This window comes from Chenopodium quinoa, unplaced genomic scaffold (assembly GCF_001683475.1).
Source record: "Chenopodium quinoa cultivar QQ74 unplaced genomic scaffold, ASM168347v1, whole genome shotgun sequence".
NCBI lineage: Eukaryota > Viridiplantae > Streptophyta > Magnoliopsida > Caryophyllales > Amaranthaceae > Chenopodium > Chenopodium quinoa.
In genome coordinates, this window is record NW_018745324.1 from 1,253,947 (window position 1) to 1,280,707 (window position 26,761).

General features: G+C 34.1%; 2 protein-coding genes across 3 annotated transcripts; one reads left to right on the plus strand and one right to left on the minus strand.

Moving 5' to 3' along the window:
* Positions 1-1,426: 1,426 nt before the first annotated feature.
* LOC110712630 (probable UDP-3-O-acyl-N-acetylglucosamine deacetylase 2) lies at positions 1,427-13,307 on the plus strand. Its single transcript, XM_021891101.1, has 7 exons — positions 1,427-1,534; positions 1,633-1,941; positions 2,654-2,860; positions 4,946-5,047; positions 5,412-5,476; positions 10,152-10,296; positions 12,962-13,307. Exons 1-7 carry the CDS (start codon positions 1,478-1,480, stop codon positions 13,004-13,006), a joined length of 930 nt encoding a protein of 309 aa, XP_021746793.1. The 5' UTR covers positions 1,427-1,477; the 3' UTR covers positions 13,007-13,307.
* A 1,337-nt stretch (positions 13,308-14,644) lies between these two features.
* LOC110712629 lies at positions 14,645-21,075 on the minus strand. Of its 2 annotated transcripts, XM_021891099.1 has the most exons (8): positions 20,914-21,075; positions 20,694-20,782; positions 20,160-20,563; positions 20,033-20,085; positions 19,734-19,771; positions 16,421-16,853; positions 15,540-15,812; positions 14,645-15,452 (listed from the first exon to the last, which is right to left on the minus strand). In XM_021891099.1, the coding sequence occupies exons 2-7, from the start codon at positions 20,771-20,773 to the stop codon at positions 15,603-15,605; spliced, it is 1,218 nt and encodes a 405-aa protein (XP_021746791.1). In that variant the 5' UTR covers positions 20,774-20,782; positions 20,914-21,075; the 3' UTR covers positions 14,645-15,452; positions 15,540-15,602. The 2 variants fall into 2 exon arrangements, with proteins under 2 accessions (XP_021746791.1, XP_021746792.1); XM_021891100.1 differs by lacking the exon at positions 20,694-20,782.
* Positions 21,076-26,761: the final 5,686 nt, after the last annotated feature.

Here is a 26,761-nt window from a genome sequence, read left to right on the forward strand (position 1 = left end):
CTTCAGTTAGATGGCTCTTGGTTCAAAGATTCTCGCCGCGCCGGAATGGGATGGTGCTTAGATAATGAGGACCCTCTGGATGCTCGGATAAGTGGCGGTAGTAACTTCGGGGTTTGTTCCTCGGCTTTACATACGGAAGCGTTGGCTTGCATGTATGGCCTACAGTGGGCGATTGATCATGATTTTCTGTCTCTCGCGGTTTTTACTGATTCCCATCTTCTGGTCTCCCTGCTTCGTGGGGAAGGCCAAGGTTATATCGCTTATATTTGGCTCATTCGGAGGATTTTAGATCTTGCCTCTAGGTTTCGGGTTTGTCGTATTCATAAGGCGGATCGCCAGCGCGTCCACAGAGCTCATCTAATCGCTGGGGAAGCAGCAGCTCACTCTATTTGCTTTAGTATTAATATGTAATTTGTAGTTTGTATCCTTTGTCAAAAAAAAAAAAAATCTTAAATTACTATTTTTTTGTTTTCAATTCTCAAATTTCATTTGTTAATTTTTTCTTAAATGGCGATGAAAATTTAAATTCAAAATTAATATATAAATCTAATTTTTCATTGGTCGAAATATTACTTTTGCTTATGTGGCGTGCGATGCACGAATTTTTATATACATTTTGTATATAAATATTTTTTTGGTGATCTCTTAATTTTTTTTCTTGCATTATAAGTTTTAAAATTTTGTATGAAAATATCATATCATCAAATATTTACATAAAACCATTAACATCAAATGATAATTTATATTTTTTAAATATCAAAATATAATTTTTAGTTTTTTAAATAATATAAATCCTAATGTCTAAAGATAATTGTTAGTTTTGTAACAAATAAAAATGATAAAATTTAGTGTTCTTAAATAATTAAAATCTTAATAAATTACTATTCGTCGTTTTTACTTACGTGACAAAAATTTAAAATTTCATTCGTCACTATAATTTATATTTTATAAATATCAAAATATAATTTTTAGTTTTTTAAATAATATAAATCCTAATGTCTAAAGATAATTGTTAGTTTTTTTTTTTTTTTTTGAGGAAATAATTGTTAGTTTTGTAACAAATAAAAATGATAAAATTTAGTGTTCTTAAATAATTAAAATCTTAATAAATTACTATTCGTCTTTTTTACCTACGTGGCAAAAATTTAAAATTTCATTCGTCACTTTTGTTTAAGTGGCGAGTGATTTTTTTAATTCTAAAATAAAATAGACATCTAATTTTTAATTGGTCGAAAATATACATTTTCTTATGTGGCGCTCCCAATACTCTCCAAAAATGCCTACTTTATTTATATATATAGATAGATTAGATTAGATTATATATATTAGATTAGATTAGATTAGGTTATTTTTTTTTATTTTTTTTATGTATTTTTATTTTTTTTATTTTTTTTGCAAAAAATAAAATAAAATACGTAGTAAAATCTAATACTACTACATACCTTCATTCAAAACCAAAAATTCTCCCTCAAAAAAAATGTCATTCAACCCTTTGAAGTCCTCTGCGACTTCAGCAGCAGTTTCATGGAAATCAGTACGCCCAAAACACTCTCACTTCTCTTAATCTCTCCTCAATTTCATCAATAGTTGAATAATCTCTCATTTTTCTTCAATTTCTTGGTATTTTATCAGACAGGCAAGCTTCAAAAAACACTATCTAGATGCATAGAAAAGCATGGCATTGGCCTACACTCAGGCAGATCAACCAAGGTCAAGTTATGGCCGGAGTTAGCCAAAAAAGGGAGGTATTTCAAAGTGGGTAATAATTTAATTGAAACTTCCATTGATTTTGTCAAAGAATCGCCTCTTTGTACTGCGCTTTGTAAAGATGGTGTTAAGGTTACTACTGTTGAGCATCTGCTTTCAGCTTTGGAAGCAATTGGGGTCGATAATTGCTGTATTGAGCTCACCCCCACTAACCCGGATGACCCTATTGTTGAGGTTGTTTTTTCGCTTTTCTGAATTTCGTTTATTGGTTATTGCTGTGAATTTTGCTCATCTTGATTGATAATTTGTTGGGATTATTTTTGTTGAATGATGTTTATGATAAATGTGATTTATTGGTGACATTATCTGATTTTGTAATTCTTGGAACAAATAGGGTTTTATGAATTAATAGAACATGATAGAGTATATAACCAACCCCGAGCTCAAACCATCAACTTAAGCTTTTGGTTGAGTCGATCCTAGGATAGATACAGAATGGTGATCGGAAAGTTTTAAACTTCATCGACTTAGACTTATCAAGAAGGGAAAGATTTCATTTTATTTGTTACAAATTGGGAATCTTTGCAGTCATGTTGTATGTCATTAGCGCGGAAGGAGCACATGTTAGAAAATCCCTTAATTGAATTGGTAAAAAGTAAGATTAAAGTTAAAGATCAATTTTTTAAAAGACATTGAATAATACTTTACTAACAAAAAAAAAAGGTTCAACTTTGTAAATATGCACACTTAATTTACAGGTCAATCTCAATTGCCATTTCTTTTTATTATGATGTAAACAGTTTTATCACAAATGGTTTAAATCGCTGTTTTACTAAAATGTTTGCTCTGGCTATGATGTAGATGCCTAATTAGGGAGTATGAAATTTGGTAGACATGAATATTGTCATAGATTAAAATTTGATGATCAGTGTGGTTATGGTATTAGGTACCCATCTTGGATGGTTCAGCAAGGGAGTGGGTGGAAGCAATCGAACAAACTGGCTTAGAGGATGCCACTGATGAAGAGGGCAATAGTTGTGATAAGATGGCACCATATGTCAATGTGCCTGTTCATATCAGGAGAAAAGACTCATTCATTGCAGCTTTTCCATCCCAGGAGATTCATATTAGTTACGGCATCAATTTTCCAGAGGTTCAATCTTTGCTAATTTCCTTTGCTTTGATATTTTGTTCATGGCATTTCATTGTCAAACAATTTGATTCTTGGTTTTATGTAGTTTTCTTTTCCGATTAGCACTTTATCTATGCTGCTTAACTGTTCTTGCTATCTTGGTATCCTATTAATGTGGTACATTTTCCAGTAAGACAAGGTTGAGCCTCATCAGGCCATGTGGCATTATGTTAACATAATATGTGATTGTTCTTTCCAAAAAAAAAAAAAAAAAAAAGCATAACATGTGATTGTTGGTTACTTCAAATTCCTCAGGAAAGGGCAAAAGGGACAATGCTAGGAGTTTAGTACAAATTCTGAGTAAGCTTGATTCGTGTTATAATAGTACTAATTGTGAAGGTAATTCCTCAAGATGATGTTGCAATGCAAAACAGTTGCACCTTTTTACAGATATGGACTATGCATCTGTTGGAGTGTTAAATAACCGATTCAAGTGTCATGCTTGAGAAAGAAGGAATACTTATTTGTGTGTTCTTGACCTTGGCCATGTTTGGTAAATGGCTTTTTGGTGGCTTTTCGGTTAGCTTTTGGCTTTTGGCTTTTTTATGAGGTCAAACAGCCAAAAAATGTGTTTGGTAATTGGCTTTTTAGCCTTTGAAAAAGCTAGCTTTTAAGCCAAAATGAAAAAGCTGCTTTGAGTAGCTTTTTTGTTGGCTTTTGGCTTGTTGGCCCACAAATTATCTAATAAACAGCCAAGTACCAACAATTAATTTACCAAACACTTTTATAAACAGCCAGCTTTAACCGCCAATTTCAAAAGCCATTATAAACAGCCAAACATACCAGCCGGTCAAACAAGCCAAGTGAACCAGCCAACAGCCACTTGCCAAACAAGGCCCTTATCTTGTGCAGTAGCTCTCTCTCTCTCTCTCTCTCTCTCTCTCTAACGACAGACATTGGAGTTCTAGTAATTAAAGGTGATTCAATAAACTCGATTGTATTTAACCTTTTAATTTTTATATGTGCTCGCTTTATATTTATTCGCATGGGTTGGTGTCATGAAGAGATTATGTAAACCATAAAATATCCTTAGAAATGATCCATGATTTGTAACCCTGGCTTGTAGTCCATTTTCTAAATTAATCTTCATGTGAACTCCATAATCACTCTTTTATTGACCATTTAACAAATGCCAAAACTGTAGATCTATTGTGCTTTTATAAGTATGTTTCATGTCATTACCCCCTTATGAAGTTATTGCAGATTTAGAAGCTCAATATATGTTAGGTACAATTTGACATTGCATGCTCATTTCATTTTTGTCACCAATATTTCCTCATGTGCTTTTAATAACCGCAATTTGTATTCTTGTCTCCTTTGAACTTCCAATCAGTTTGAAGACTTTGAACCCCATATTCTGCATCCTTCCTTTCTCCACTCTTTCCTTCAACGTACGCATAACCTGAAAACCAAAAATGTAAAGACACATAGAGAAATGATTAGTATATGGTATAGAATGACAAACAAGTTTTAAAAAATGGATATCAAAGATTATCACTTGTTGACTTGACTGTTTGTGAATCTATTGTATCTATTATCTTTCTTTTAGTGGATAGTGCATTGCTTACCAAGCTTGGTAGTGTAATAGATCAATCTAAGGAGGGGTAGTATAGGTATTCTACTAATATTAACTCACTAGGTTGATAGTCCTTAGTATAAATAGAGAGGGAAGGGAAGGAAATAGGTAGGCAGAATTTTAGAGTGATTTCTTAGGAGAGTTGTGACCTAAAGTCACTATTGGAGCTTTGTAGGCTAAACCTACTACTATCGTTTGTACGAAACCATTAATTTGTTTAATCAAATTTTTGAGTTTTCTCTTTCATTGTATTGTTATTATATTGAGGAATATCAGTCCATCACAGGTAGGTTACTATTTAGCACACATCTGCAGATCTTTAAAGAGGATATCTATAAAATAATAAGAAACTAGTTATGATTTTCAAATGTCTTTATTCCAATTTTGTTTCAAAAAATTTGAGATTAGAGCTAGTTAGCTTTCTGTAAAAAGTGTTTTGGAAACTAATTTCAATCACTTTGCCTTTGCAGGTACCTTCGATTGGTTGCCAGTGGTTTTTTTCAAAGATTTTTAGCGGGTCTTTCTATGCAACAGAGATAGCTCATGCCAGAACATTTTGTGTTCATGAAGAGGTAAATCTAAGAAATTTCTTCTTGGATAAAATTTTTGGCACCCCAATCATGTTTTAATGTTTGAAATAAGTATTCATACCTATAAACTAATGCTTATATGCTGAAACTTTTGTTACTATGGTGAAAAAAATGTTGATGATATTAAAGAAAGAATTAAACATCCTAATTTGAATTTTGTCAAATTGTGCCTCATTCAATGGAGTACCTTTATATAGTTTTTTATTGTTTGAATTATTTTCATTTTATTCTTCTTTTCCAGTTTATGTTTCTAACGACATACATTGGATTTTGTCCATGCGAATGCAACTTAATCTAGACCGGAAAAATGTATTAGGTTTTGAAGTTATTTTAAATCTCACTACAGGTGGAGAAGATGCGTGAAATGGGACTTATAAAAGGTGGTTCACTAGAGAATGCTATTGTTTGTAGGTAAGGCCTCTAATCTTACTGACACAAGTTAATTTACATGATGTAAAATTGTTTTGTGTCTGTGCATACTTTGATTGCGGTTTTGTTTATACTTCCACTATCCATCCCCAAATAATAGTCTCATTTCACTCATAAACATTGTCCCTAAATAAAAGTCTCATTTCACCTTCATCTATTATTTACTCGTAAAATTTGTCAGAAACAACCTTTCATTATGACCTTTTTGTGAGAAACAACCTTTTAATTATCTTTTGGCAACTTCAAACCTTCTGATCTTTCCTACCCCATCAGTTTTCAGCACATCGTTGAAAAGGAATTGGATGAAAATTACAAGAAAAAAAATTCAATATATAGATCTCAAACTGCCCCCCTCCCCCCTAGACTTTTATTTGGGGATGGATAGAGGAAGTATAAACAAAACTGCAACACTGCACATCAATTTTCAGCTCATCATTGAAAAGGAATTGGATGAAAATTACAAGAAAAACCCCCCCACGCGCTTTCCTTTCATTCTCCTTTAATTTGTTCACATTTCCTTCAAATTCTTCCTTTTTCAATTAGCCACCATGATTATATCAAAGTTTATCATATCCCTCCAAATTTATCAAATCAAAATATTGTTTATCTTACACACAATTCTGAAAACCAATGTATTCACTAAAATAAATCACATGATTTACATGGTCAAGGTTTGTTGATGCTTTCTTCGCAAATGATGACTCTTTGTTAAATAATTAAGATTGATTCATGGCCTTTAATGTGAATTGTACTATGGCAAGCATGAAGTCTTAATTTGAAAAAAAAAAAATGGATAGCATCCTCTTCTTTCCGATAGAATTGTGAGAATATTTAAGATTTGATTCTTTTCAAAATTAGGGGGAAAACCCTAATTTTCATTATGCATAAATTACAAATTTTAGAAGAAATTAGAAAAGGAAACATAACCTACCTTGGTCGAATTAAGATTTCTAGGACTAAAATATAAAAAATGGGAGGATTTGGACCTTCGAATTTGAGAGAAAAGAGAAGGGTGTTGCAAATGAAGAAGGAAGGAAGAAGAGAAGGCTGTGGAGGATTTGGAGGGAAAAGGGTGGAGATAGAAAATAACGAGCTCATGTGACTTGCACATGGTTGGTCAATGTCGGGAAACGCTTGGTCAAAGTCGGAAAAAAGGTAAGGTTGTGTCTTACAAAAATATGAAATAAGTTTAAGCTGCGAAGCTCGGACTCGGTCAAACACCCAGCCGTACCGGTGTCGACACGACGCGACCCGGGTGCGGACATGGAATCTGGGTCGGACCCTTGGGTGAAAAAGTGGACTCGTCAATTGTGATCCCTAGATCTAAAATAGAAGGACAGATTCACCAAACCAAGAGCCTAAACCTTAGGGTTTTTGATCGAAAGTGAAAAACGAGCAATTTAACACTTGCCGGATTTCTTTGTCGACGACGGAAAACTGGTTCTTTGAGTCTCGAGTTCTCGACCATTCAACTTCAAGTGCAATTTATGTTTTCTTTTATTTTCTTTTAACGTGTGTGGGGTAGGCAGTCTTGAAAATTGAATTAGTGAATGTGGGGGTGGGTGGAAAACTCACGTGATTTATAATCTTATTTACTGTTTCTTTCTTTTCTTTTTTACGGTACTACTTTTATATCTTTTTAAAAGCTGAATAATAAATACTACTCTAAACTTTTACTTTGACCTATTTTTACTTAACTTAAACTCTAATTTTATTTTTCCTTAAAAAAAAAAAAACTCTAATATTTTTTAAATTGCCGTGTCCCCGAGTCCAAATTTAAAATATGGACTCTTTTAAAACGTGTCCGAGGATCCTTAATTTTATAATATAACGAGACTGACACTTGGACTCATACCCGAGTCCGACACCCGTACCCGAGTGCGAGCTTCCTAGAGTTTAAGGTTTGAGTTGCCAAATTTTTTTAAAAAGTTTGTTTCTCACAAAACGCCATTATAAAATGTTTGTTTCTAACAAATTTATTCACTTTTAATCAACCAAACTCCACTATTTTACTCTTTTTTTAATTTTATTAACCTTCCTAAAAATATGTAAAAAAAAAAAAGGCAAACATGAATTTTTTTCAAGACAATGAGAGATTATAGTTTTTGTATGAATAAATTATTTAAGATCCAATGATTCCAATCATTACATAATGAGTTCAACATATTGCTTCTTGTAAGTATTATTGTTAATTAATATAATGGCAATTACTTTTGGATTTTTTGTCAAAAATTATCGATTAAACATACACTTATAAAAACAACAGTATTTTAATTAAAATTTTTATTTTGAAAAAAACTATCTTGAAGACTCATAATCCTCGAGTAACATTACCCATAAACGGCTTCCATCTAAACAACTCATTTGTGGGTCTCACTATTTGTTTCCATTTATTTTTTGTACATGAAAAGTCGATTCCACCCCTTACTTTGGGCGTGTTCGGCAAAATGTAGCGGTAGAGGTAGCTGTTAGCTGTAATGGTGGCTGCTAGCTGTATGTGTAGCTGTTAGCTGTGAAAATAAATAATTCAGTATGAGTGTTTGGTAAACTAGCTATTAGTTGTAAAATTAAAAAAAAATAGAAGAAAATTCAGCAGCTACCTAGCTTTTCACAAAAGTTAATAAAGTTAACTTTTCACAAAAGCTACTTCAACCACTAAACTCTACCCCCACCACTACATTCCCAAACACTCATTATTTTTTCCATGTAGTGGTTTGAATAAGTCAAACCACTAAAAGTTACTTAAAAGCTAGTGTCGAACAAGCCCTTTGTCTCCCCCACTATTCTCTTTCCTTTCTCATTGAAATTACTCACTTCTTTGGACATTTTTCGAGTTTCATTTTTAGGGAAGAAATTTCTCTTTTTTTTGCTTCAGTGCATCTTTCTATTATCCCTTTCTTAAAAACTTTGTAAATCGAAGGTCTTGGATTCAATCACCATTTCCATGGCAATATTTGTTTGTAGTGATTGAAATGGTTCCACCACATCTTAAAACAAGATGTGGTGCAATTGCGTTCATAATTATCTTCCACGTGAAATAGATTAAAAAAAAAAAAAAAAGCAAGCTAATGTGGATGACCAAATTCTATGGTTAGTCATTTGCGATGATTAGAGAAAACGAGCAAAACATGAGATTTCACAAGAAGTGCAAAGAAAAGTATTGGATGTGACAGGTTCAAACCTACGAAACCTTCTGCTCGCCTTAGTAGGAAGACTAATAGTTTCTAGTTTCGCAATAGCGTCCTAAAACCAATCTTCTTCATTCCTCTAGTAAGCATGCCATCAACTTGAGCATGCCATCAACTTGAAGAGTGTTATTCTTTTCTAAGGATTAAGAGGTGATGTTTGTAATTTATATACGATTTTATTCCCCGATTGAGACGAGTCGAGAAAAAAAATCGTATATAAAATACACACATCTAATTCCCCCAAGCCAAACCTTTGCATGTCCTTAAGCAAAGACTCATCAATGAACATAAAAATCAATATAACCCCAAATACAAAACAAACCAATAAAATAATTCTTGGCAAACCTTACAAATTTGTATCAAAGTCAACCAATTAAATCCATTTGACTACCAATGTTCTCTAACAATTGTCAAATGGGGAAAACCACAAGAACATATGGTATTCAAGAGTAGTGCTTACGCACTCTACTCTCATTTATGTGGCGAGTAAAAGATTTACTCGATCGCTCTTTGCCCACTCCTTTTTATGTGAACAATGCCCTCCCAAACTCATAATATTCGTGTGTTTAAAAAGACATGCACTCAACCTAATAGTCAACTCGACTTGGAATACATTAAATCATATCTTGCATTGATAAATAAGTACTTTCACATTGACACAACTCTATGCATTAAGGTTGGGAAGGTATTCAAAGCTTGTAATGTAAGGCTTAGGTAAAGGGTATGAAATACTTGGGAAAATGTGGGAGTTTAACTAAATTTTGAGGAGCCAAGTATCCTAATAAAAAATAATTAACGACTGTAAATCTCCAACTCAACTTCACAAGAATTCATCAAACAAATCAATCTACTTTTTCAATATTTTCCAACACTTACATTTGATCTATCAAAAGATTAAACATTACAGAACTGGAATGAAACAACTAAAATTTGAATATCTTTTCATTTACTTTTCTTTTTCTCTTTTGATTTTTTTTTCTTTCTTTCTTTCTTTTTGGGAACCTTCACTAGAAACACTTGAACATTGACAATTTATATTTTTGGAAGTTTGTGAACTCCATGTATCTTATTATATCCAATTAGGTTTTGTAGTTACTTTTGGAAACATTTCGTTGTTGTAGAGTTCTTGGAACTATTCATTGTAAAATTGCAAGTAGGATCATGTTGACAAAGTTCACTCATAGAAGAAACACGTATAGTTTCAAGTACAAAATGTGCCTCTATCATTGTGAAGATCCACTTTCCTCTATAGTTTCAAGCTGAAATGATGCTTTCTTTAATTCTCTTTCTTTTTTTTAATCTATAATTGACAAATTATGCTTGAATTCTGATTTTAAGGTAAGGCCTTTCTAAAAGTTTCCATAAAGCCTCACCTGTTTCTGTTTGACATTTGCTTCTGCCTTGTAATTTTGTATTATTCTGGTAATCTGAATTTATAATCAAAGAATGTGCGAAATTTTATTGTGCAGTGCCTCGAAAGGTTGGTTAAATTCACTACTGCATTTCCATGATGAGCCTTGTCGCCATAAAGTCTTGGATCTTATTGGTGATCTCTCTATCTTTGCAAAATCTGGAAATCAAGGGCTTCCTATAGCACATATTGTTGCTTATAAGGTGATTTTCTCTAATTTTTTGGTTTGATTTAGAAAGAGTCAAAATTCTTAATTATTATGACAACCAAAAGATGTAATAGATACACTTTCAGGTTTTAGCAAGATTATTTTAGGTTTTGTTCTTTTGTACATATTTTTGCTGAACGTTTTTGGGATTTCGAAGTAAACTTAATATTTGTTGAAATGAATTCATTTTTTTAAGAAAATTTGTCACAAAGAACCTTTTATGGTACTCCCTTCGTTCCTGAAAGTAGGTTATGTTTGTCATTTTAGGCGTTCCCCTTTAGGTTATGTTTCAATTTATTCCCACATTTAATAATTATGTTATCAAACATTTTTGTCATACAACTATCCCCATTTGTCAAACATTTATCAAACATTTATGTAATAGATACACTTTCAGGTTTTATATATATTTCATGCAACTATCCCCATTTGTCAAAGTATTTGCATACTCCCAATACAACTATTCCTATGTACAAAAAATATTTACCTACTTCGAATGCAAATATTCCTATTTTCAATGTAAATATAATGCCTTAATACTCCCTCTGTCTCATAATACAATGCCTCTTTTTCTTTTTGGGTAAACCAAAATATAAAGTCCTTTTCTATTTTAAGGTTGTACTTTTTGACATTAATACCCTCTTTTTGAAGAGTTGTAATTTTTTTCCTTCTCTTTTTTTTTTAATTTTTTTTTATACTTTTGCCATCAATTTCCAACATTTTCTCTCTCTCTATCTCTTAAATTATTCCCAACTACTTTTTCTTTCTCTCTATCTCTCTCTAACCACACATACACATATGTATTTCTAATCATTTATTTTAAGGAATCATAACTTTCTTAATTCTCTGTAAAATCCCAAATAGCCAATGTATTATGAGACGGAGGGAGTACTTTATATGTGCGACATCTACTCATTGCTTTGTAATATCTTATTTTTCTTATTAACCATGTAAGACCACCAAATGTGACCTTCTTTTGGGAATGGAGGGAGTACCATTTTTTGTCAAAAAGAACCTTTAAAACAAATTTGCAAAAAAAGACCTTATCTTATGTTTTGGTTGTGAAAATGGACCTTATGATGGATTTCAGCCACTGATTTTTTTGCTGGTGTTGACCGGCACATGACTTTCAAAATAGCCTATTTTCTCCTTTTTCTTTTTCCCACATTTTGGTTCTTAAGCAAAATTAATTGTTCAATTAAGGTTGTTAGGTCATTTTAGCTCTTAAGGGTCAAAATCGGCAAAAAGTACTATATAAATTTCAGTTTGCGTGTCAAAACACGTATGTATCAAGGCATTACTTGGGATGCAAAACAAAGCATTTTGGATAATTCTTTACCAATTTGGACCTCAAATTTTCCCTTTAAGAGCCAAAGTGTGGGGGAAAAAATATAGGCTTTTTTTGTACACGTGCCAGTCAATGTCGGAAAAATAGTCAATGGTCGGAATCCGTCATGCGGTCCCTTTTCACAACTAAGACACAATATAAGCTTCTATTTTGCCACCTTTTTAAAAAAAATTAATTACCATTAAAGGTCTTTTGTGCGAATTCTCCTTTTTTTAAAAAAAAACGTACAAAATAAAAACGATATATATTGAGTAGATTATTAATAATTTTTAACTTTTTTATCCGGTAAAGAGAGGGCGCGGGGGTGAGGGCAAGTGAGGGGGTAACTGCTTATCTTATCTTTCTTACTAAGTTTCCTAGTTTGAGATTTTTTGCTAGGAAGTTACTCTGTTTACTGAATAGTGTCTTGTTTGACACTGAGCAATTTCCAAATTTCAACTTCACGCATACTATTTCACATTAATATCTTAGTAAAATGGCAAAGGATTTGATATGCTTGGTCCACAATAATTACTAGGTAACTTCTACAAGACTATTAACGTCAGTTTCGTGGCCTGTGCTTGATGATGGGAAAGAAAAGGGTGTTGGTGACATCGAATGAGTCTTTTTAACTGTCAGTCTCTCTTGCTTCTTATTCCTCTCCCCTTCCACTAATTGCAAAAGGCTTTCTGCTTTTTTTGGACCGAAATTCCATGCCCGTGTATGGTATTGCATTTATGAAAGCAATATCTGAGGATGAAGGAGATCTAGTAATTCTAGTAGCAGGGATGGTGGTTTTTAATGATGGAAATCAAGGCACACTATGAAGTCCAATGGATACTACTGCCTACTGATGCAAAAAAGGCTTTTAAGCTTTCAATATGAGCTTGATGTGGGCTTGGTAATTATAATTGGTATTTTATGTGGATCAAACACAATCATGTAGATAGAATTTGATGGGGATATATGGTGGACTAGTGGTTATTGTAAATAGTGGAAATCAAACCAGCACCTGTGGTGTAGTACTGTGTTCAATCAAGTTTATTGAACATTTTATGCTATACTGTACTTGCCTGTTGTCTTTTTAAGTGCAATGTGGGGGTTTTCAAGCTTAGGTTAAGCCGTTTTCTGTAGTTTTCTTGTATCTTGACACAGAGCCAGTAGTTACAATTTAAACTGCCAAATCAATATCCTGATCATGCAGCCATGTTGCATGGAATTTATTCTTTTGTTTGCGTTATGTAAAAGATTACTTGGATACTGTCTACACTACTTCAGTAGTATGATTTTGCTTGTAAGAGAGCTCACGGTCGCATGTTTCTCTTTAAAACAGGCTGGCCATGCTTTGCATGCAGATCTTGTACGCCATCTAAGCTGACCTCTTTCCATTATAGAGGTAATTGATTTCTAAAAAAACACTTTCTCAATGATTTGCTGATGGATTTGGCTTTCATCCTGCAACTCCACTGACTCCATTTGATCAGAAACTGTAAAATGAAGAGCATATTGTTGGTATTAGCCCCAAGACTTTACCAAGTTAGTTGCCATCTGCAATTAATGGCATGTTTGATGTATTTTTAATCTTATTATTATAGGATCTCATCTAAAGCATGGATCAATAAACATCTTTGATACTAATAGAATGTTTAATGATTGTGGAGTAGCTACTGATTTGTTTATATTAACCATTGGATATATTTTGCCATTTGTCTCTTAACTTCAATGCAAACTTAATCCCAAACAAGTTCTCCCTCTCTCCAGAAGAAATCCAGATAATGGAAAAAGGAATGAAGGGGGGGTGAGTATGTTTTTTTTTTCCTCCCTACGACGGTAAGGATAAAGGACTCTATCGATATTTCAACGGTTCAACCCTCGTGATTTTTTAGGTCTTGTAATTGCTAGGGTGAGCAAAATACCAATTTACTTAAATTTGTAATCAGATGTTAAGAACTTACAATTTTGATACTGGATCATAGAGCATAGGTTTCAATTCCGGATTACAAAATCGAGAACTTGGTGCAACATGTCACGTTTCTGGTTTCTAAATATTTGGAACCAAGATCTATTAGGTACCATGCCAATGCCAATTTCAAAATTGGGCTTACAATGATGTTATATAAGCCTAGAATCTTAGAATCTAAATCGCATAAAATTGTTATCTAAAATCATAAATTAGAGAGTGAGGGATAACTCAAATGGTTAGAGTTTCCCTCTCAATTTCAGGAAATCCTGAGATTGATTCTCACCCCTGCCTTCGAGGATCTCTAAAAAAAAAAAAAAAAAAAAAAAAATCCAAATTCACTTTGTACTTTTCTTTTTTATAAATAAATTCCTAATGTATCAAAACAAAGAACTGTAAATGGGTAAAGTTTTACAAATATTAATATCCATACTATCAAATACTAAATGGTGTAAATTAGCGATCCAATTTCTTACGTAATTTGTTTGTCAGATATGCTGGACATTCCAATAATTGTGAAACTAAATTAGGAGGGAATGAATGTCTTTGATAATATGCTCGATCTGCCAAAATATCTTTTTATTGAGTTGATGACACATTCGAATGTTTTGAATACCACATGGAAGAGGTAGTTGGACTCCTATACGAAGAGAAGTAGCTTCTTTTATGAGTATTTAATGTTGCTAGAGTTGAACTTAGATGTCATCATGAGGATTCTGTTTTTATCTCAGATAATGACTCTGTTAGTTGGTGTAAAGCAAACTACCGAAGTTGAGTTTAAAGACATAATTGTTGGGGGTGCATCTTCCATGATATCAGAATGGATGATGGGGTATGATGATAAGGAGAAATATTAAAGGATCTCGTAATGGGAGATCTCATGGAAAAATAGGTATTTATGAGACTTTTGGTGCCGCTCATTGAAATCAAATAGCGGTCCATGGTAAATCCTAAAAATGTCAAATGCCTAATTGCGAAAGATAATAACATTCGGTTCTTTTTGAATAAATTTCTTTAAAGTGCTTGGTTATTCCTCAAGTACAAATGGCGTTTGGATTTTTTTTTTTTTTTTTTTTTTTTTTTTTTTTTTTTTTGCAAAAACTTTTGTATACATCGAGGTAACTTTTATTCATATCAGGATAACTTATATATAATAGGTAACTTTCATTCATTATAGGGTAAGTTTTATTCATATTAAAGTAACTTTAAAGCGGATGTACAAATATTTAACTGTACATCCGATTTATTTAAATGTTTGTCTTTTTTCAAAAGCGCTGTTTCAATTAAATTTGAAAATGAGGTTTGTATAATCCAATTATTTTTTGGTAAAATCACAAGTAAGAAGGTAGTATACTAGTATACCAACCAAGAGACAAGACAAAATCAAACAATTTGTTTTCGAGGGCAGTGAACAAAGCCATAACCCATAATCACATACATGCATGCTTTATTTCAATAAGCATTCTCAGGTAAAACAAGTATATTACAAATACGTACAACGTACATATAAATTTGCTGAAACATTTCTTTCTTTATATCTGCTACAATCAAATTTAAAAGGTAAGGATTGGTTCAAAATCACATGTATGGCTAACGACATATACATAAATTGCAGCTTAGTTACAACTTACAAGATAACATGGTCTAAATTAAGGCAGGTCGCAAAAGACTAGAGGACAAATTAGGGACTTCCCAAAGCTCTTAAAAAAGGCAAATTCTTGGGCGATGAGCCGATGCCCTTTTGAGGAATCCTCGTTAAACGGCAAAACTGACAGACCTGAATTACCAGATCCGAAATGACCCAACCTAAACTATACTCGGAATTGGATGTTCCAATACTGACCCAAACCAAAATCGAACCAACCTGAAAAAACAAGACAATAATTTATTTAATTTCCATCATAAATCAATGGTCTACCGAATATGACCAAGCTAAGTGATCCGTATTCACCTTTCCTGGCATTAGGGTGACGTTATGCACTAATTGCTCCAACACAAGGCCAAGAATTTACCCTCACCGACTTGATGTAATATTAGATCTATTGGTGACAGTCTGCTGTCTTCTGCTCTTAGCAGCTTGAATCTGATCTGCAAGTGAAACTGTGCTACGCCTCTGTTCAGCTTTTATGGATTCAATGTCGAATTTCTCCAGTGCTGACTGAAGATATATCATTGATCCAGGCTGACTGCAGGAAGGTCCATCTGTTGATTTCTTTCCAAATATCTGTAAGATTGGAGAAACACACAATATAAAATTTTCCACTTGGTAAACAAATAGTCAAATGTCTTAAGAACATAACTATATCATCTCCATAACTTAGTTATTTATTCCTCAGAGATTCCTTTTTACATATTTGTATTCTATGATCTTTCCAAGGAATAATGGAAGGGTTGCATTCTAAGATCAAAAAGAAAAAGAAGCAACAGTTTTGTTCCATAATAATTTTGATGTTTTCAAGCCTATACATGCATCATATCATTCAAGTGACTACCCTTTCAGAAACTATGATAGATTGAAAAAACACAAATGCAAATGACATAAATGTCCCAACCTGTTCTTCAGCAATCTCAAATTTTACTTCTTTTCTTCCTAGTCGGAGAAAAAGAGAAGATGTTGATAATAAAAGATACTAATATATATACCTTCACTAATCATCCTTGCGTAGGCTGAGGAAAAGGTAAAAACTTATATGAATATTAACAGCAGAAACAGTGTATAAATCACATTGGGAAGATCATCATGCATGGCCTTAATATGACTACGTGCAAATACATCAGCTATTTAAAACTGACAATCTACAGTAACACAAAATGTAAGTACAGCCATTTTACCTTTACTAATCTGTCTGTGGTGTTTAACTCCGTTGAAGCACCTAGCTCTTCCTTCTTTTCTCTTCTTTTTCTACGGCTCATCGCTTTCTTTTTGGCCCTCAGTTCATCTTTCTGTTTGAGCTCCAACTTCTTTTGTGCAACCCGAGTTACGTTTTGCACTCTTTTCTGTACCTTCTTCTCCGCTCGAATCCTTTTCATGTCCTTTACCTTGGCCTTTTCCTCAACCCATTGAAGTCGTCGAAAGGCTATTTCAACTTTCAGCCTCTCATAACTATCCCAATTGAGTAGTTCTTCACCAACTCCTCCCCGTCTAGCAGCCTCTGCAATGCTTTCAGCCCATGAGGTATAAAACTTTTCTTTTGCACGTTTTCTTTTCAAACGCTCCGCCCACAGTTTTTTGAGAGAAGAACCAATTTTCCTCTTGGAATGTTCACTGCAAGAAAGAAATACCCTACTGAGTGAGAAATTGAATAGTTATCAGCCAGAGTCATGCTCAAAAAATTAAGTATGCTGGCAACAAAAGTTGAGGCTCAACAAAATCTGTATAGCATGAAAAAATAAAGGGAAAAAAAGAAAAAAAATAGAACAAAATTGTTTAAGCTTTCAACTTCTAACTTCAATACAAGGGCTGATAGCTACAGAAAAGGCTAACAGCATAATCCAGATTCTAGTTCTTAATAATAAAAGGACTTTATTTATACAGAATACAACCTTTACGCCAAAGACGACTAGTTTTCCACTAATAATGGATAAAGTGAAAGACTATAACAGATAAAGTAATCTTGAAAAGGTTTATGAAGCATGTGAATGAGGCATAGTAACACAGAGAAACTCAAGAAGAAGCACGCTGCATGCAAGATATCTATGCTAGCGGGAGGTTACCTCAACTGCCCACTTACCCCACTACTTACTTTCCTAAATTTCAGGAGCACTTGCCACGTCATGCCACTAATAGATTGGTAGCTACAAAGTGGTTACCACCCCGCATTAATCGCCATCCACGATCTCCCACTCCTAAGGTCATGAAATCTTCGGGTACTTACATCACTAGTAACCGTCACTCATGATCCCCCACTAAGGAGGCATCCAAAGTAACCTCCTGATCGGCCTACCAACGTGGCCAATCAAGCTAACCATCAGTAGTTATCAAGCAAGGAAACCAACCCCATGATCCCCACCACTCATGGTGATCATGGTAACCACAAACCACTTGCCCATGTTAGCTTCCGCATCCCAGTCTTTTCAGACCTACTATGTTTAACCGCGATCCTTCACACTCCGGACCCAAGCCATGCCTCTTGAGCCATAGCCCCGTTGGCATCCCTATGCCTGAGTCTATGCCCATTTCTAAATTCGATAAGAGGGCTGAGTTATCTACAGAAAAGGCATTCTGCATAATCCAGATTCTTGTTCTTAATAACAAAAGGGTTTAATGAATACTGAATACAACCTTTACACCGAAGACAACGGGTTTTCCACTAAAAATGGCTTAAGTAAAAGACTATACCAACTAAATTGTATAATAGATAAAGTAATCTTGAAAAGGTCTATGAAGCATGTTGAGGCATAGTCACACAGAGAAACTTAAGAAGAAGCTCTAATCCAGAAAGTGCCATCATAAGTTTCCCATCACAGCACTACTACACGTAAATTAATAATACTCATTGCCCCGTCATATGTGCAACAAGAAGAACCTTCTTGTGTATCTTCCTATCTTGCATAAAGTTCTCTTTGGAAGGGTCAAAAACATGTTATCTCTTGAACTTAGACATAGATCTAAAAGTTCCCTTAAGCCCTTCTTTTCATTGTAAATGATAGCCTACACCGCAGCAAAATTTCTCTAGACTCTTGATCAACTTGAAAAATTCAATGATAAAGCTATGCAGCAAGTTAAGGAAAATTAATTAAAGCCCTGGCTAAGCTATTGTTGCATGAATTGATATTCCCCAAAAGTCAACAAGAGTATCTTCCACATCATCGCTTCAATGGAAAAATCATTGACAACTAATTCAAGGATCACAGAAAAACAAGGCTGATCGACACTTGATCAAATCTAATTTGAAATTAATGCAATCAAACAATGCAATTTTTCAAACTCTCAAACACTATACGTTGAGAACTAAAAAAGATACATGCTTCTGGAAATAGATAAAGTCGATAGTCACACAAAATTCCTAATGGTTGGCTGGTTGCATGAGTTTACATAAACAAGAACTAAAGAGCTTTAATATATTGGACTCAGAAAACACAGACAGTAAATAAAGCTTTACTTTGCCAAGAAATTCACTTGCATTTGGCTAAAGATTGTAGTTTACCAGGAAAATGGAATCTGGTGCTTCTTAGGCCAAGTAGACAAATAATATGCAGAAGGCTATGACGCTGAGTTCTAATTCTTGGTAAAAATGCTGACTCTTAACAAGTTAACATAGACATCATCCCTCAAGAAAAGAGGATTTACATTTAATCGAAAGTACAACTATTATTTCCATTTTTTTTAAAAGGAATAACATAAAGAAAACCATTAAATGTTACTTTTGAATGAGTTTTGACATAAGCTGCATCAGAGTTGATTATTATTTTATAAAAAAAAAAATAATAATAATAATAATAATAATTTTTTTAAAAAAAAAAAAAAGACTTCCCAGTATGTAGTAAAAGATAAAACAAAATAGAAAAAGAAAGTAAAATTAAAGCATAGAGTAGTTCCAAGCCTTATATTCCAGGCTTCTATAAACCACAGGAAAGGATGAAAAAAAAAAATCCTTACCAATGACAATTGTATCATAAAAGGAAAAGGAAAGGGCTTCAAATGGTCAATTACTTCATTCAAAGGCTCATAGCAGTGTAGCACCTCTCTAGATATCATCCCTTATCACTTTCACACATATATGCACAACATTAAACTGCATGCCCTTCAATATTCCCTCTATCAAGCTAATGGTAGACTGATACAAAGTACCTTAACCTATATATGTATTCTTTGCCAAATATAGTGCAACTTTGCTACGAAAATGAACCGCGGTGGTTGCGGACTTTCAAAAGGCAGAGGTAAAGGATTTACAGTTCAAGAGACACAACAACAAAACAAAAAAAATATATAAATAATAAATAATTATAAAAAAAATTTCTTATCATAGAGAGACTTATTTACTTTTCAGTACAACAACATAAAGAAACTTCTCAACCCTTCGTTACATTAGAACCTGACTTGATACCATATCTGATGATGATAGAGATATGACTTTGAAAATCCCAAACACACTTTTTCATTCTTGTCAAATCATTGTTTAAAGACATGAAGAGGAAGGACTACCTGTGCAAGCGTGGAGCTTCGGACATCTTCTTTCTTATCTGAAAGCGTGAATCAAAATAAAAGCACAAGTTACAATATCTATGAAAGATGAAGCTAAGAGCTAAGGATTAGCAAACAAAATAAAATCAATATCCTTTAAAGTTAATACTAGGGAACTGAAGGGATGCTTCATGCAGAGTATCACATACAGGGTCTGATAGTGACATTCCAAGCCTTAACCGGCTAAACCACATAGAACATAAATAGAATTGGACAGCAAAGTGGTTAAAAGAAATTGAATGTTTCTTACTTCACTTCACCTTGGGGTCTCTTAAGGCTTCAAGGGTTCTTTCCTTAATCCGTGCACAAGTCTCTGCACCAATTTCACAAAAATCAGCAAAGAACACAAGTCATGGAGGTCAACTCCAGATGTTATGCAACATTTACCAGGGCTATGCTTCCTGCCTTTATTCCAGGGAACTTTTCCTTTGTTTGCTAAGCCTATTCTCCGCCTCCGTAGAGTTTCTGCGCTACAAGTCTCTGCACGTTCAGAATTACGGCCAGCAATTCCTCCAACTTCACCCCAAACCTCATTGCCATGTGAACTTGGATGATTATCCGGTTCAGAATGCAGATCAGAGGACCCACATACCGCAGCAGCGACTACTCCTACAGGTTGCAGTCTGCTGACTGTGCTTGAGATGGCTAAGGGCATAAATGAACACCTTAGAGGTTTGGTAAGGTGAAAGAACTTCCCCGTCGATTGATGATTAAAATATTCTATTGCAGTATGAATAGATGGCCACAGATGGACACAGTCCATTTTGCGAAGTGGTTTCCTTAAAAGTGCCCTGGTCAGAATAAAAAAAAAAAAGGCAGTTAAGGGCCATTTTCTTACACTTTTCACACCAACATTTAACTTTAAAATGGTAATCAATGAGAGGAAAATTTGCTTGCTTCTACCATATAAAAACTTCATACCCATTACATTCAGGCCCGTCCCTGAGGCAGGGCAGGAGGGGAGGCAGCCCTGTGCCCAGGGAAAAGAGCTCTGATTTCATAGTTAAGTCCTAACATTAAAGTGTTGTACAATACGTTAGCAACCAAATTTGATTCATAATTATAGGGATATTTGATTCAATTATCGATTTCATAATTTCAGAGATATTTGATATGATGATAACAAATACAAACAACTTACCTCAGAAGTTGCTTCAATGGGGGATACAAAAAGTAGATTCAATAGAGAGCGCCAACTGCGCTTCAATGGAGAACGTTGAGTACTTGAGTGCGCTTCAATGGATATCTCACTAATCTGAGAGAGAGCAATTCTATGGATCCCTTATGACCCGTCATCCGTCAAGGCCGTCACAATTATTAAAGGGATAGATCCGTCTAATAATAATAAGTAAATGGGTTGAGTCTCTATAGGATCGACCAAGGATATCGTAGACCTTTTTAAGGGTTTAGAGAAAACCTGTTTTAAAAAGTAACGGAATATGAAGTGTTAGTTTAAAATTTACACTTCTTGCGTGCCATAGCTAGTCATATTCGGAATCTCTTTCTGTTTAACCTTGCATTACAAATTTAATGATTGGCAACATAATGAAATAAAATATATAAATATATATTTAGGGGTATCAATGTCCCACACATTAATCTTAAGAGTTAAAAATGAAGAGGTAATAATCATAATGAGGGTAAATAAGTAAATAAACATTTTAAATGGTATAATTATCCAAACACTATTCATTAAAAATACTTGTACATATTAATGAGGGTATGTATGTAAATACACATTTTGAATGGTATAACAGACATAACATTATTCATAAGAATAATCTTGTACTTTTTATAAGGTAGGGATTATCATCACACACCAAAGCTTGTATAATTTGTCTTAATTTTTTTTTTAAAATAATTGTATAAATTGTTTGTAAGTTTTTTTGTTTTTAATTTGAAAACGACTAAAATTACATAAATTAAATTGAGTTTACAACAAACGAAAGGAAAGTATGGTAACATAAGTCAATCACAATTTATCATGTGTTTAGGATGAGTTTTCCTCAACGAAATGTGGTTAGGATGACTGTTTTGTCATGGCCATTATGGCAAACTAATAGTGTCGTGTGAAGTGTGAACTATGCAATTGTATAGGTAGTGTTAACTTTGCGGTTTTAACATCAATTGACGGGCACCTACATTTTATTATAAATGCAGTTGTAGACTAGCAAGTGTAGAATTCACTTAGTTAATTGTATGAGTTGGTTAGTGTTCTGTGTAAAACAGAAATTTTTAGTGAATAACTTTGGAAGTGACAGCTTTAATATCCTATATAATCAGATGATATTACCCCCTCGCTTTACAACAAACCATGAAACACTAGTAAAATTAAAAGAAGAAAAAATTCTAGAATATCCTATATAATAAGATGATAGGAACTAGGGTCATACAAACGCTTCCTCATTGCCTCATTCACCACCATATTATCACTCTCGATCTCAATGCAACTCATACTCTTGTGTCTTGCAATCTTCATGTCCTAAAATACCGCTTTCACCTCTGCAAACTTAGTCTCTCATTATTCACTCCACTACACCGTAGCTCCCCAAAGCACCACCCCTCACTATACCCGCAAACTGCACCCAGCCCCATCTCCCCCAAAACTCAGCATCAACAATAATTTTAATCACATCAGATGCCGAAGGAGACCCGCCCACAAAGACACTCTTTACACCCATCAATTCCCCTTGTTATTCAACTTTCCCACCTCATGCCCCTTCATATTAATCTTCAAAGCATAGGCAGCAATTTGTTCAACATTTGGATTTTCACCCTCAATCATTCATTTGTTCCTTGCGCCCCACATAGCCCAACACATGGTAATTAAACTCACTATTTCCTACCCAAACCAAAACAGTGCTCCCACCAGTCACTCATACTACAAAGAGAGTGAGACAAAACACAGAATAATTGCACTTACTCCAAATTGTTTGGGATAAACTGCAATCTTGACGCATGTATGACAAATTCTTCTTCTCTTTAGCAAACACCACAAGCTAGTAGCCAGGGCACAAACTAGCTACAAAAGAAATTAGCTTTATAATTTTATGAAACCTAAAAAAGCTAATTTGCTAATTAGCTTACTATTGGAATTGCTCTAATACTACATCAATTTATTTAATTGGATACATTTTAACTTTACATCCTAGTGTCCCAACCAGTCTAGCAAACACCCACCCAAACCTTAACTCTAACTCTCGAACCCCACTTATGTGGCGAACTCCCAACAAAAGCCTAACCCTTACTCTCATACCACACTTATGCGGCGAACTCTCACCTAGCCCCAACCTAGCTAATTCATCGAACCCACACAACTCTCACCCACCCTAGTCGGCACGAACCTATGACCACCTAGCCCTCCACACCAAACCCGACACCCTAGTCTTTTAAAAATTATTTATTATAATTAAAATTAAAATTAAAATTAATTTTTTGTATAAGTTAATATTAAGCTATATTTTATTTTTTAATTAAGATAATTCTTATTTAAATGAGAGTTCATTATAGTATAAGTCAAATGATGGCTTGTTTGACTGATCACAAGTAAAATCTAGTACTTAAAATATTTTATGGAATATAGACATCAATGTTACTTATTTTTTAATTTATTAACGTTGAATTAATATTAGAAGATCACCTAAAGTTTGACTAATTGTGGTTATTTTTTTTAATTATTTTATTGTATTATGTTATACTTTCCTTTCACTTATCATATATATGTATATGCATTTTTATTTTACACTAATATTTTCCATATGAAAATGACAAAAAAGGCAAAAAAAACAAAATGGTGCATTATCAAACCAAGAACGATTTTTTTTTAGTATGCAGTATCATTAAATATATAGTTATTGAAATATATACTTATGGATTATTGATTAGTTATTATTCATTGATGATTACTAGTTATTTATTTAAGTAAACGGAAATTTCACCAAATGCCCCTGAGTAATTTTTTTTTTCACCAAATACCCATCAAAACTTTTAAATTCACAAAATACTCCCGAGTTTAAGAAAAATTTCACCAAATTCCCTTAATGACTAACGGCGGTTAACACTGTTAGTCATTAATGACTAATATGCCACATGGCAGCCTCTAATTGGTTATTGTAATATTAGTTAATTAATTATTAAAAAAACTTTATTTAAAAATAAAAAATAAATTAAAAAAATACCCCACCACCCAAGACCCACCCCACCCCAAACGCCCTACCACCAACCCAGCCCCTGCCAGACGGCGCCGGCGGCGGTCGCCAGGTGCTAGCGATGGCATCCCCCACCCACGAACCCAGCCCCCTCTCCCGCCGTTTCCCCTCCCCTTAAACCCCTCCCTCCAAAACCCCTCTCCTTCGCGGCCGGCGTTCCAAACCCCCTCCCCAGCACCGGCGAACCTTTTTTGCCCTACCCCCCGCCATCCCCACCCTCTTTCCCCCCTAAACCACCAGCAAAAAAACCAAAAAATCCCCAAATCAAAACCCTAGATTTCGATTTGGGGTTTTTTCGATTAAGGGGTTTAAGGGGTTTTTGGGTGGAGGTTTAAGGTGGAAATGGCGTGGGAATGGCAGGGGGTGGGGCGAAAAAGGTTTGCTGACGCCGGGGAGGGGGTTTGGACGCCGACCACGAAGGAGGGGGGTTTTTCGAGGGATGGGGAGGGGTTTTAAGGGAGGATTACGAGTGTCGTGGGGTAAAGGGGTAGGGGAGGGGGTGTCAAGGGTGGGAGAGCTGGCCTCGCCGGCAGATAGGGACCACCGGTGCCGATTCCGGCTAGGGGTAGGGGGACCGCCGGCGCCCGCTGGCATTGGGTTGGTTTGGTAGGGGAGGGGGTGGCTGGGGGTAGGTATAATTTTTTTTATATGAATTAAATAATTTATTAAATTAATTGATTAATTAATTAAAAGAGAACCAATTGCAGCATGCCACGTGGCAAAATTAACCTTAATGACTAACGGCGGTTAATTTCGTTAGTCATTAAGGACATTTGGTGACATTTTTGTGAAACTTAAGTGTATACAGTGAATTTGAAAATTTGCATGGGTATATGGTGAATAACAAAATAACTCAGGGGTATTTGGTGAAATTTTCAAAAAATTATAAAAATATAATATTTAATTATAATATAAATCACAAAACAAGGTCAAAAGAAAAGTTGAATAGTGAAAATGTCCAAATAATGCAATCAAATAAAGAGAGAAAATATTCAACAAATTATATAAAATTATTTACGAATTAACAAATTACATAAGTATTTAATAATTATAAAAAACAAATGATTTTTTTAATAATCATTTTGTCCTGGGCCTCCAAATTGTTAAAATCGGCTCTGATTACATTTAAGCTTATAATCAATGACGTAAATTATATTATATACTGTAGGGAATCAAGCAATTCCACACTTGAGCCCCACTGTGATCATACACTTAAGCATGGTGGCGTCCAAGGGAAGGAATCTAGAGCAAAAGAGTCGCCAACAAGTTTTAGGAACATGTAAACCGTTCACAGGATGAAGGTTACACCCCTTAACGATCCAGGAGATCGTTAAAACCTATAGTTCTGGAACCATGACTGGAAGTTCGGGGATGAAGGTACAAATCCAACCTAAAAGTAGGCTTCTACTTTATTCTTCTCATTTTCATGTGCGTTTTCTGACTAACATGCAATCAAAAGGTTAACCCTAAACCTGTTTATCTATGTTGGTTGAATATTAATGCACAAACAAATCTATTATTGGCGATCACTTGATTAACCTAAACAAGATTATTTATTATCTTATTATGCGTGATTACAAGTACAAATTCCCTTTACACATGCATAAAAGGCGTGATCAAGCAATAGTGATAATAATATAATATCAAGCAACATAATAATCATCATAACAGTTATAATCAAAATAATATTAATCATGTTAAAGCATAATATTAATAGCAAGATCCTAGACATGATACTAACAAGATTAATAACAAACTCTAGCATGTCACTAAACAATAAAAATCAAAGTTTTAGCCCTAACATGATATTAGGAAAGAAATATGAAGCATCATAATAATCATACATGATATTAGAAACATTAATTAACCCTAAACATGATACTAGGAAGCAATAAAACATCCTAACATGATACTAGGAATCAAAATAATAATCTAAGCATGATTTCTATAATAATAAAACAATTAAATTACTTACTTTGATGCATTGTACCTCTTTCTAATAACAAAATACACGCGTTATTAACTTCAAGGAAATTATTAAAACAGTACAATTGAATTAAATAATTGAAATAGAGATTTGAGACCAAACCCTCGGAAATTATCAACCTTTTACGTCTAGGGCGAAGGCAACTTCAAACTTGGCTAGGTGTCTAGAGCTAATGTATGTGGATTTGAGAGAGGGAAGGTTTAGAAAAAGAAGAGAGAGAAAGCTTCTAGCTTTTAGAGAGAGAATAGAGAGAGATGATTGTTGTTAATGATTAAAAACGGGGAGATACAACCCCTATTTATAGAAAATATAGCACGGAAATTGAAAGAAAAGAGTTCGAGTCCAATTCAGAATATAAGACCTCATGTCGCCAACGACAGGAGCACCGCTAGATGACAAGCTCGTCGCCAGGCGACAAACCTGTCGTTTGGCTCTGGGACATTTTTTTGCGGATGTCGTTTTTATCATATATTTTGATCCAGAAGTCCAAATAAGTCATTAATATGTCGTTGGAAATCTCTTGAAGTCTACTTTCCAACCTAATTAGAATCAAATAAAAATATTTTGTATATAAAAATATATGGCCAAAATAGTGGAAGAGTGTCAGTTTTGGATAGAGTTTCGTATTCCATTCATATCTTTTTCGTTATAGCTCGGAATTCATATTATAATATATCATTGGAAAGATAATTTCAAGATCTATCCAACAATATAAGATTTGGATGAAGGTTATGAGGCACAAAAATAATATCTGACTGTCTTTGAATATCTGTAAGTTTGAATAGAATTAGGAT